Source organism: Phascolarctos cinereus, unplaced genomic scaffold (genome assembly GCF_003287225.1).
Source record: "Phascolarctos cinereus isolate Bilbo 61053 unplaced genomic scaffold, phaCin_HiC Scaffold_9;HRSCAF=440, whole genome shotgun sequence".
NCBI classification, from domain to species: Eukaryota; Metazoa; Chordata; class Mammalia; order Diprotodontia; family Phascolarctidae; genus Phascolarctos; species Phascolarctos cinereus.
The window spans coordinates 102190157-102203359 of NW_027556402.1; the positions used below are offsets into that span (position 1 = coordinate 102190157).

Sequence of the window (13203 nt, forward strand, 5' to 3'; positions counted from 1 at the left end):
CTTTGTGTGTATAACCTTTATGGGCAAGCATATGCACCACTTTTTTTTTTTTAGTACCTTGACAAGGAGGGCTTAGTGGTAAAATAATCTATAATGAGGTGCTAGAATCCCCAAAGGAAATTCACAATATCAGTGTTTTCAATTTCCTTGATTTCCTTCTTTTAAAGAGTTACTAGAATCTGTCAAATACCCTGAAGGGCAGTTGGTTTGTCTTTAAATGGAGCTCTTTAAAATGTGCAATTTGGCATATTTCCATGGCCTCTACCAATATAGCTTTACAGAGAGAAAAACTGAATTTCATGTCGATTTTAAAAGTAAATGAGAAGAGTTAAATAGATGATACTGTCTCATTTAAAGTTTCTTTAATACATTTTATTTTTAATTATGAAACAAACACTTGTAAGCCATTTGCTTTTGTGGCAGGTCCTGGAAGGTCAGACTGCAGATATGTTGGTTACCACTGTATTTGCAAAGGATCTTGATTCAGGAAACAATGGAGAAGTTTTATATTCATTATCTTCAGGTAAGATTTTATGATTGCTATGGAGAGATTACATAAAGTCTTTAAGAAAACTTGAAGGCTGATAGATTTTGTGGTTTGCAAGTCATGCTGAAGAAGAGGGGAGGGAAAGGAAGGGAAGAAGGAGAGAGAAGGGAAGAGAAGAGAAGGGAAGGGAAGAGAAGGGAAGGGAAGGGAAGAGAAGGGAAGAGAAGGGAAGGGAAGGGAAGGGAAGAGAAGGGAAGGGAAGGAAGGGAAGGAAGGGAAGGAAGAGAAGGGAAGAGAAGGGAAGAGAAGGGAAGAGAAGGGAAGGGAAGGGAAGAGAAGGGAAGAGAAGAGAAGAGAAGAGAAGAGAAGAGAAGAGAAGAGAAGAGAAGAGAAGAGAAGAGAAGAGAAGAGAAGAGAAGAGAAGAGAAGAGAAGAGAAGAGAAGAGAAGGGAAGAGAAGAGAAGAAGAGAAGAGAAGAGCAGGGAAGAGAAGAGAAGAGAAGAGAAGAGAAGAGAAGAGAAGAGAAGAGAAGAGAAGAGAAGAGAAGGGAAGGGAAGGAAGGAAGAGAAGAGAAGGGAAGGGAAGGGAAGAGAAGAGAAGAGAAGGGAAGAGACGAGAAGAGAAGGGAAGAGAAGGGAAGAGAAAAACATTTGAAATGGTATGAGCAATCTCTCCAGTTATTCCATCTTGGTTGCTATTTCTTCAGTACATCAGAAGGTGGCCACCTTAACTGTGATGAGTGTGATTTTAGAATTGGGGTCCTTAGCCTTTTTTTGTGTCATGGACTCATTTGGCAGACTGGTGAGACCTATGGATCCCTTCTTAGAATAATGTTTTTAAATGCATAAAATAAAATATATAACACTATAAAGGAAAGTAATTTTACTGAAATACAGTTATCAAACATTAAAAAAAGTTGAGGGATCACATATTAAAAACGTTTTTTCTAGAATATCCTCACCAACACACTCAGAGTCTGTTCATTCTGCTTAAACTGAGAGGGGCAGCCATAATAATCTTTCCTAGAATTCCTAGTCAGTTAGAACACCCTTGCTGTGTTCTCTTTGACTACCTTGTGTCTCATCCTGCCTTATGGTGAAACTGAAAGAAGGAACAGTTATGTAATAGTGTGATCACATTTCAATATAATCAACGTTATGAGTGAAACCCTTTCTGGAGCACCTCCTCGTCACCCCCTCCTTGGCCCCATTTGTTTTCTTTATGGCTAATTGGTTTGTTTTTTTTTTTGCTTGATGAGTTCTGGTTCTTACCCTTCTCCTGACCAATAGACTAGTTAAGTATTATAAAGAACAAAATTTACATTAGATTGTATCCATAGCAATCCTCTGAGCTTGATTAGCTCGCAGATATCCACTGCCTTCTCTCAAGAATCCTTGCCCCATTCCAACTACAGCTGTTTTAAAGACAGTAACTGTACTTGATGAGCAATTTGAAGAATTTTCAACAATTTGGCTGCCTATGATTTTCACCTTAATTTAGTACCTAATTCCTATATACAGTATGACTTTACTGTAGCTAATCATGTTTGTACTCATTTGAAATTACCTTAATTTTGAAACCATAATGGAAAAAAAGGAGTTTGAAACCTTAATGGGAAAAAAATGATAGTGTACCTTCTGTGTCAAAACAAAAGCCTTCCAGCTTTAATAAGTCATTTTAATGTTGTGAGGCAAGGATTACATTTTTCTCAATACATAGCATTAGGATATGAGTAAAAAGCATATTTAACATTTTGGGAATTCTAAAGGGAACATATATTGACTATATTGAACACTACGCATGAAAATCACACACACACATATGTATATATACATATATACACATGCATGTATATGTTCATGCATATGTTCATGATATGTGATATGTCATGATTCAAAGCTCATTTGCACAAGACTCTCACTCAATTCTTTGCATCTGTGTAAGGGGCATAGTTGAGAGAAGGAAAATCTTGTTCTTCTGGCTTTTAGCTTTAAGAAAGAAGACTTGGTTTCAGACTGTCTTCAGGTCCCTAAAGGGAAAGAAAGACCCTGGGAAGAAACTAACTCATAGAGGAGCATGTCCCTATTTCCAGCTTAGTACACTAGATAAAGCCTTTGGGAAATTTCTCCTTGAATGAGATGTCAGATCCTTTCTCTCTCTCTCTCTCTCTCTCTCTCTCTCTCTCTCTCTCTCTCTCTCTCTCTCTCTCTCTCTCTTGCTTGAGCTGAGACTTCTTGTACCCAATGGAATAGGTCATTCACTCTGTTTATCATTTGGTATGTAATCTCATCTGTAGATTTTATTTTATTTCTTTTTGTTATTGACTTTGAAAATGGTTTTATTTGCTATTTGCTAAGCATGTTCATTGTGGAAATAGCTCTTGGTGAGAAGGGGAGCAAACCTTGGATATATTGCTTGAGCCACATCTTCCTCATTAAGGGATAGTAAACAGGAGCTCAACTTAAAACTAAAAATTATTTTCCCCAGACTAACAATGTTTAAGGGAGTAGATAGAATTCTATCCTGCTAGCTTTTCTTAGCCAGCTGCTGATCCCAACATCCTGCCTCTCCTCCTGACAGGAATCAAAATTTCTCTTGGATAAAAGTAGGGGGAGGAGGTTCTAAACATAACTGTTCCTATCTCCCTGTGAGCCATATCTAAACAGATCTGTGTGGATACACATAACATATGTGGCCAAAACACAGGAAAAAAAAACCCTTTACAAATAAAAAAGATTTAAAGTAGTGTACCAGATTACCTAATGAGGACATCATGACTATCTCTCCAAGTTTACCTTCCATTTACATTGTTTATATCTTGTATGCACATAGAATGAACATACTTGTTTCACCTTGCCTTCTCTATTAGAATGTAAGCTATTTGAAGATAAGAACTATATTTTTACCTTTCTTGGTATTCTTAGCACTTAGGTTAGGACAATGCCTGGCACATAGTGAATGCTTAATAAATACTTGTTGATTAGCCTTTTTTGTTTTCATTCTAATTTTAGTTCTCAGTTGCCTTACTTGTGATTCAGTGGTTAAATAGGATAGAGAAACTTTCTTTTTGTATTTCTCAAAAAATATACTATATTTCCATATGCAAACAAGTAATCACTTTTTAAAACAATTTCTTGACAAAGCTGCCTATATTTCTTGGGTTTTGGGGATTAAATATGTTAGCAATAAACCTTGATTTGTTATAAAAAATGGTGAGGCTTTGTTGGGGACAGGAGTGAATGGAGTCCAGGGTAGTATTTGAATCCAGAGGCCATGGCATTTGCTTTTTATTCTCTGTCTTTTTATTTCAAAAGATTTATGAGGTTAGTATTTTGTGCTTAATACTTTTAAAACCATTATGACTGACTTGGACAGCTTATAGTGTGATTGAAGGGAGACTTTGCAAGAGAACATAACTGATGTTTCCAATAGCCCCTTCATTCTAAGTTTTCTCACAGGTTATTATTTGTTCTTAGCTGTGGCTCACATTCATGGGCCATTCCATTTATACTTGTGATTATTTACCTGACATTGGCAAGGAAAGAATGAAAAGTAAACTATCATAAAATAGAATTACTTCTCACCCTGAAAGGGCAGGAATGAAACTCTTGTAATACTTTCACGAATTGACTGCAGTCACTACGGTACTGCTGTGGGATATGTTGTATTTTGGTTTTGTGTGTTTGACTTGTAGGAGGGAATCATAAGAGATCATTTAAATTACAAATCTCTAGAACAAGCAGTGGATTAAACCTACTTATATTCTTAATTTCTCGACATTGATGCATGTTAGGAAATATATGGTTCTTAGTACAGCTGTGCTTTTCAGAAGCAGAAAAATATGTTTATTTTTATGGAAAGAACTGGTAGGATTATAGTTAATGTAATGGAATTTCTTCTACATTATCTAATTTTAAAATGCTTCTGTAACCCATTTTCCGCTTAACTCTAGATGCACTCTGATTGGGGTTCAATGTGGGAATTTTGGATCATTATAATTTATCTCATATGACTTGAGCCCCCACCCAGTTTCTTGGGAACTTATAAAGGTTATCCAAATTCAGTGTGTACCTACCTTACTCATAGACCAAGCAGGAATCACAAATCAAAATGTAAAATATTTAATTGAGAAAGAATTACAAAACAATAGAAAAATATCTACGATCTTATAATTCTACATATGTCTCACTATGTACTCCCACATGAGTGAAAGTTCGTCTTGGATTCTCAGCAGAAGAGAAACAGTTTCTCTGAGACTCACACATGGAAGAAGATTTCACTAGTTCTCTTTCTTGCCTTTGAGCTAGAATAAGGTGGCTCTAGCATTTAGTGCAGGTATCTGCTTGAAGACTGCACCTGCTGGGATCATGGCGTTCCAATTTATTTCTCTGCTCTCAGACATAGTGTCTCCTTAATCTTTGTCATTTCAGGAACATGCTAGGACTTTTGGCTTCCTGGATGCCACAGTCTTAGAAACCCCTCGATTTGGTTGTATTTATGCTTCTCACCTTTTAGTATTGCCCCGTTGATATAAAAAAAGATAATTCTTTGTTTCAGAGAGAAACCTGTGGTCAGTAAAAGCCCACTCCAATTTCCCAAAGGCACTTCAGACTGTACTCCCCCTCTTATTTAATCTTGGACCTACTTCATTCTTTATCAGCAGTGTCCAGAGGGGATAAATACATTTAGGGACCAACTCTTTGGATCACCATCCAAATACATATCAGTCTAGACAATAGCCATTCTTTTCTAGTCACTGCAAATAGGCAGAATTATTAAATGATTATAGATCTCATTGAGGATTCTCTGCTGTATCCTAGGGCTTGATGCAACCAGCACAATCCCACATACAGACAAGAGCATCTAGAGGACTTCACCATCTATTGGGAATTTCTCTGGCATTTGTACTCTGTGCTGAAATCCTCCATGGAAAAGTTCTAGGAAAAGGATGCATGGATGGATAGATAGAGAGCTAGCTGGCTATCTCGATGGATGGATGGAGATATCTGTGTGCATTTACACATACACACACAAATATGTATTACACATAACACAAACAGCAAAATATTCACAAAAGTGTCTGCAATTATTGCGTTATTGCATTGACAAAAGCATCATAAATGGAATAAAAATTATGAAAAAATTCTAGTAATGGTATTTGTGCTTCTAACAGTCATCTTTAATGCTAGTGTTATTCAGAGCTGTTTAGCTTTTTGGAAGAGCCAAATTTCAAGCAGGATTTTTGAAAAAAAATTTATTAATTTATTTTATCAATAATCACTTCCATAAGCTTTTGAGTTTTAAATTTTTCTCCCCCTTCCTTTCCCCTCCCTCCCCAAGACAGCATTTAATCTGATATAGGCTATACATATACATTCCTATTAAATATATTTTCACATTAGTCATGTTGTAAGGAAGAATTAGAACCAATAGAAGGAACCACAAGAAAGAGAAAACAAACAAAACAGAACGAAAAAACAGCAAATAGTGTGCTTCGATCAAGCAGGATTTTTTTTAAAAAGCATTCTTGCTGTTTTTGGCCTCTATTAGAAATATTCTCTTTCTACTTCTATCAGTACAGTATTTAAGGCTTGTTAATTTTAGAAAAGAGAGGTGTGTTTGGGCAAATGGATCTCTTCTTTCGTACTTGTAAATTAACATTAGAGTCTTGATTCTGTTTTCAATTAGAAGAGAGTTCAGAGCACTTTAAGATTGATGCCAACAGTGGAGAAATAAGAACAATCACCCCACTCTCGCATAACCATAGGCCGCATTACAGGATGCTTGTGGTGGCAAGTGACCAGGGGATGCCTTCTCTTCAAGGACATGCAGTCATTCACATTGAGGTGGGTTTCTCTTGAACCTTCAGTTTTGGAGCTTTGTAAATCTTCGGTCTCATTGTTCCTTGCCCCAGTGAGTGGAATGAACATGCACCAATTATTTGCATTCTTTGAAGGGAGAATTTCATTCATTCAGCTTCATATTGGTAGCAATTGGATGAATTAGGAAGGAGATAAAGTGTTAACTGTGTTGTAAAATCTTTGTAAAAAGGTTTGTTATACATTGTATGGTTTAAAAAATTTTTCCCTCTGTTTTTGTGCAAAAAATGTCTCCTGGGTTACCTCTAAAAGTATACTTCCCACTCCCAAAGACCTATGCAGGATGAATTGTGCACAAGCAGCTCCTACATAATAAATTCCATTGCTTGTTATTATTTCTCTGGAGTTTTACAGAAGTCACTCTAGGACTTGCAATTTTGGATTTTGCTTTAATCATGGTGAACAAATGAGCTGTGGGTAGTCTCCTTAAAAGGAAAAAAAAAGAAAAAAATAAATAAAATCAACAAAAAGCAGTAAAAAAAGAGAGGGGAAGAGTATGAATAAATAGTCTTTTTGAGCATGCATGTAATTACCATTAATACAAATGCAAAAGGAGAATAAGTCCCTGAGAGCTCAGTCTCCGAATCCAATTCATTATTGATTAGAGATGTGTGGGTTAGGAAAAACTCGTCTATCATCATTCCTCAAGTCTCTTGTTTCAGACAAACAAAAACACATGATACTTAAAATGTACACAGATGTTGTCATATACATTGGCCTCTGGGATAAAGGATAATTTTGGGTAACTTTAAAGGAGGCACTAGTCAACCCACATTCCCAGTGAAGAAATCACAAGACTCTAGCATAGTTTAAGCCTTGAATGACTTCACTAAACTCTCATTTCAGATATTGGAACAAACCAAACAGGGTAAGTAAGATCTGCAGTGGCTTTACCTACTATGTATTGTGCATTTTTTGATGTCTGCCCAGTTCTAATATAAAAAGAGCTGACTTTCTCTGATGAATCACCCTCTAAATTAGTGTTGAAATGAACAATGAAAACAAACAAAAAAAAACCCCCCAGCAGATTTTCTATATTTTTTGTTTCAGGTGATTCCACTCTCCAAAGAGAGGCCGTCAGTTTCTCGTTATATTCAGCATTTGGTCATACCAGAAAACTTTAAGCCTGCAAAAGTAATGAGCCTGATAAAGTCCCCTGATTATTTACAGCAACATAATGGAAAGCTACAGTTAAGTATAATTGAAGAAGACAAGGATATCCATTTTGAGATTGACAGCTCAACAGGGGACTTATTTCTTTCTAGGGAACTTGACTACGAAATGACCTCTCACTATCTTCTTAGGGTGACTACAAAAGATAATAGCCAGAATCCTCCACTGAATAGCACCATCTTCCTTAGTATTGATGTGGAAGACCAGAATGACCATTCCCCTTCTTTCCAGGATGATTTCATAGTGATCAGCATAGAGGAGAATGTTTCTGTAGGCACTTTGGTCTACACATTTAATGCCAAAGATGGAGATGGCAGTTTTCTAAACAGCAAAGTACAGTATTTCATTGAAACTAGCAGTCTTGGTGAAAATCCCTTTCTTATCCACCCCTCATATGGCACATTGGTCACTGCATCCCCATTGGATAGGGAGACCATTCAGTACTTTATCTTGACAGTGACAGCATCAGACCAGGCTGTAAATGTAACAGACCGGAGATTGAGAACCATGACAGCCAAGGTGGTCATTTTAGATGTCAATGACCACAGTCCTAGTTTTGTGTCCTCTGCTATTACCTATATCTCAGAAGATGAAGGAATAGGTTCCCTGGTGCATCACATTGTTGCTAAGGACGCAGATGAAGGAAGGAATGGAAGAATCACATATCACATTCTCTCAGGAAATGAAAACAAAACCTTCACGTTGGATGAGAACATCAGGTAGGGTGGAATATGTTAACTTTAATTTTAAACTATGTTTAACCAAGTAAATTCATACTTTTTAACTTCTTTCATATTTTCTTATGGAATTATAGTTCTCAAGATGTGATAGCTACAGTTTGAAAAGATATAATTATCATTAGTATTTCATTCTCCTTACTGCTTGAGTTAGATTTTCAGTGGACACAAACTGACATATGTATGAATGATAGCTTTTGTAGAAAAGTACTAGTGACCACCTTTGGTTACCAAATCATAGGCTGGCTAATATATGGGAAACATAGAGACAAAGACAGAGAGAAACAGAGAGACAGACAGAGGGAAAGAAAGAGAGAGACAGAGACACAGAGAGAAAGAAGAGAAGAAAGGAGAGAGAGAGGGAGAAACAGGGGTTCTTTTTGGTGTCATGAACCTTCCCGATAATCTTGTGAAACCTATGGTCCCCTTCTCAGAATAATGTTTTTAAATACATAGAATAAAATACACATGACTAAAAAGCAAAGCAATTACATTGACATGGTAACAAAAATGTATTTTAAAAAAAAGGTCATTGGGGGCAGCTAGGTGGTGCAGTGGATAGAGCACCAGTCCTAGATTCAGGAGGACCTGAGTTCAAATCCGGCCTCATACGCATAACACTTACTAGCTGTGTGACCCTGGGCAAGTCACTTAATCCCATTGCCTAGCCAAAAAAACCCCCCCAAAACTCCAGGTTAAAATTATTTTCAAATAGTTGACCCCCTCCTCTGCCTCTTGTTTGTATCTGTAGAGGCAGAGATGGTGATTTTAAAATAGTCAAGCTCTAAACTTGAATTACTGACAGTCGATTGAGACATTAGTCTAGAAAATTTACTTCAAAGCCATATGAAGGTACTTTGGCACTCTTAGCATCCATAATTTCATTGGTGGGAATGCTGCCTCTGCCAGCTTGGATTGCAATGCTCTATGTCTTAGGAGATGGTATTTGAGAACTGCAGTGGTTAAAACAATTTCTGGTGAGCCTCTCCAAACTTATGCTGACTCTCAGAAGACGTAGCCTCAACGTTGGTCCCACATAAATGATCCTGGGACTGATTTGGGCATGAAGATGCTACTGTTCACATCCACTTAGCAGTCAACCAATCCACCAGCATTTATCAAACATTTAGCATTGACCTACTCAGCACGGTGACATAAAGAAAGGCAAAAATGTGGTCCTTTCCCTCAAGGAAGTTACCTTCTTGTGGGAAAGCCACCATGTAAGTAAATAGGTCCACACAAGAAACCTACTGAGTAGATTTGCATTGCTTTGTTGTGGCAAAAACATGTATTTGCCACAGTGTCAGCAGCTTAACTGTAAGAGAAAGATGGCAGAATTGGTGTTCCTTTCCACTTTCAAACTCACCTTTTCCTCTTTCCTTAGAAACATGGTGATAGTACACCATCTGAAAAATGCTTTCAGTTCTTTTGGTAAGGAGTTCTATGTGGAGAGTTCTATGTGATACTGAAAATGAACCTCACAATAACTTCGTTTCCAAGTAAAACCAAAAGCAATTGAATTAATATCTCATTCACTTCCCAGAAAGGGAGGTAACTTTTGCTTGAATCCTAGAAATACTGCTCCAAACATAGCAGCAGCAGATTCTCCTGTCGAAGAGTATGCTGATTGACGTGGGAATAGATGTCAAGCATTTGGAAATCATGATCTGTCCCTTATTATATTCTGCCTCTGTGTGTTTACGGATCGTCCACATCTGGTTCTCTTCTGAGGGCATGTGGGCATGACCTAAACACCCAGCTGATGGAGAAATATGGCAAATGTAGGCCACTGATCTTCTCTGGATCTGGGTCTCCCAGTTGCTCCACTGATACCCACTTTGTTTCCTGGGATAGCTAAGGCCAGTCTATTCAAGGCTGTCAGAGAAAGAAACATGGATAGATTTAGACAGATAAGTGTCCCAGCAAAAGATGTCATGGATCTTCGACTGTGGCAATACTTTTTCAATTGCTTAGGCATTTTTCTGGTACATAAAATGATAATTGCCAAATACATTCATGTGTGAAAGGTTTATCTTTCTTCAAGGTTCATATTTCTCATAAGCAGACTTTTAGCAAAAGGGTTTTCAATGGTTCCAGGCTATAAAGTAGGAAAAGTGCTCAAGAGAAATAATTATTCAAAGGTGGGTTTGTAGAACTCTAAACCAGAAAACCTCCTCCTTAATTATTTGGAATAAAACTTCATAGGAGGCTGAATTGTTTATGGAAGTAAATGCCACCCTTAAAAGAACATTTGATCCTGGGAATCTGGGTGCAGTTGTCCAGTACAAATCTTTATCACACTTACAGCATATGGGTAGTTAGAAAGCAACAGTGGGCTGCAAGCTCCACCATGTTTTATTCATGAAGTTTATTGTCTTCCTCATAAAGTCTTTGCTTTTTACTGTCAGTAAAAGAGGCAGTTAACAGATAGGCAGTAGAAAGAGAACCTAATTCTATAATGCCGCGCTGAGAATTTCAGGAGACCAGAGCCAGACTCACATTCTCAATAACCAGCTTATTTAGGCAGGATAGCAATTTGACCTGCAGTAATCCTGAGTACCATTTGAGATACTGATTCAGACTGCTAATGCCCCTTAGACTGTCTTAGATGGTTTAATTACAGCCTATAGGTAGAGAGAGAGACGAGCTGGGGTTCTTTACGTGGAGCTAATCCCCAAGGAGTCCATGAATCATTTTCAGGGGGTCGTTGAACTTGAACGAGAAAAATGATGTATCTTTATTTTCACTAATCTCTAAATGATACTTAGCATTTTCTTAAACTAGCGAATTTAAAAAAGAGGTTATTTTGAGAAGGGCTTTACTAGACTGATAAAAAGGTGTCCATCACACATACACACACGCACACACACACATACACAAAATGATTAAGAACCTTTGCATTCAATGGATCCTAGAAGGTCCATTATTTCTTTAATTTTACATTGGACTGAATCTTCTTATTCTTCATTTCTATGCTTCAGTCATGAACATTTATCAAAATTTTGAATGAGTTTGAGTTCCCCTCACCGCTCCCTCACAATTGTAGAGCCTGAATGAATTTCCATCAAAATGTCCTAGTTAGATAGATGAACTGTGAAAACCACCTGCCCCTTTGGGGATATTGATGACGTTTTTATCACTTAACTTTCTCCACCTAGGCTTGTTAACAACTATTTGTCCTTTGGACTATGAAACCCAAACCTTTCATGTACTGACCCTCCTGTCACTGGATGATGGCCTGCCAGCACTCTCCGCAACACAGACCTTGACAATTTATGTCCTTGACATAAATGATGAGGCACCAGAATTTAAGCAACAACTCTATGAAGCTACAGTTGCTGAAAATCAAGGTCCAGGGCAATATGTTACCAAGGTGGAAGCTGTGGACAGAGACTCAGGTAGTTTCATTCCCTTTATATTTAGTTGTTTGACCTAGATTATGGAGCATTGGATTGTTTCTAGAGAAAAATAGGTTAACCATCTGAGAATGGCTTTCTGAAAGACAGTGTTCATTCATTCTCTGGAGAGTCAAAAATAAGCTTGCAAATGCTCAGAAAATGGTACTTGGCTTAAATTTAAAGTTAGACATGGGACAGGAAACTTACAGAATCACTTGTCTCTAGCTGTCTTGATTTTCTTTTACCATTCAATTAAAAAATATTTATCAAATGCCTAGGGTATGCAAAGCACTTGTGTGATTGAGGTGATACGAAGATAAAAATGGTTACAATCCCTACTTTCGAGAAAATTACAGTCTAGTAGAATATGTTTCCAGAAAAGCCTAGTACAAGGTAGAGTATAATGTGAACAAAACAAAAATAATAACAAATCCAGACAAAGTGTTTCTGGCCAATTTAAGTAAGCAAAGCATTCTTTCCTATGGAGATATGCTTCTCAGAGGAAGTGGCACCTAACTAAGGTTTAGATGAGGAATTTTTTTTTTCTTGAAATAAGAAAAAATGAGAGGAGAGAGAATATTCTAATTCTGGGGGATACATTTGTTGCTGGTCATTCGATTTTAGTTGTATCTGACTCTGTTGGGGTTTTCTTAGCAAAGATGCTAGAGTGGTTTGCCATTTGAACATATGAGGAAAATGAGGCAAATGGTGGTTAAATGACTTGCCCAGGATGACACGGCTAGTAAGTGTCTGAGGGGGATTTGAACACAGGTCTTCCTGACTCCAGGCCCTGTGCTCTCTCCACTGCTCTACGCTGTGTGTATGCAAGGAGTTTAGAAAGTATAAGTCTCAAAATACCAAGTCTTCTACTTAGTGGACCATCTACTTTACTCATCCAGAGAGAAATGTAAGCATAAGACACCACTGCTTTTATCTGACTGTCCATCTTACTGGAATACCTAGCTCAGCGCTTTGCACATTCTAGGAACTTCTATATTTGTTGATTAAATTTTGATAAACACCATGAAAAGCATAGACAATCTGTTTCTTCTTTCCATTTAGAACTGAATAGTTAAAGATACACTATTAAAAAGACAAATAGGGTTCTAGTCATCCAGCTCTTATCTACTACACCCAGGAAAATGTTTTTTGATATGAACAAAAACTCTAAATGGAAAGGAATTGGGACAATTTTCCCCCCAAAAATGTTTACCAATAAAACTGCTCTCCTCTTTCACGAATTAGAGTTCTACAAGAGTTTATCATTATTTGAAATATAACTATGACCTATATGCTATAATAGTAATCAAAATAAGTAGTAGAACATGCAGCTTTTGCCATTAATAGTATATGCTTCATTTGTAAGTGTCAGTAAAGAATAGTAACAAACCCACTAGTCCCTTTCTTTCTACTTGTTATATATAACAAAATACATTGTACACCTGTGGAACACAATGTCCTGTATTTGCAAGGTAAAATGACACTGGAAATATTTCTGCAGTACTCATAATGAATTAGTTCAATTTTTA

At 37.2% G+C, this 13203-nt stretch overlaps 1 protein-coding gene across 1 annotated transcript in view; it reads left to right on the forward strand.

Annotated features, from left to right (window-relative positions):
* Nucleotides 1-13203, forward strand: part of LOC110213699 (protocadherin-23) — a 219151-nt gene that overhangs the window by 134687 nt on the left and 71261 nt on the right. Inside the window, exons 7-10 of the mRNA XM_078148850.1 lie at nucleotides 424-523; nucleotides 6176-6333; nucleotides 7417-8253; nucleotides 11431-11674. Of these exons, the coding sequence (XP_078004976.1) occupies nucleotides 424-523; nucleotides 6176-6333; nucleotides 7417-8253; nucleotides 11431-11674 (1339 nt within the window). The remainder of the gene's footprint in view (nucleotides 1-423; nucleotides 524-6175; nucleotides 6334-7416; nucleotides 8254-11430; nucleotides 11675-13203) is intronic.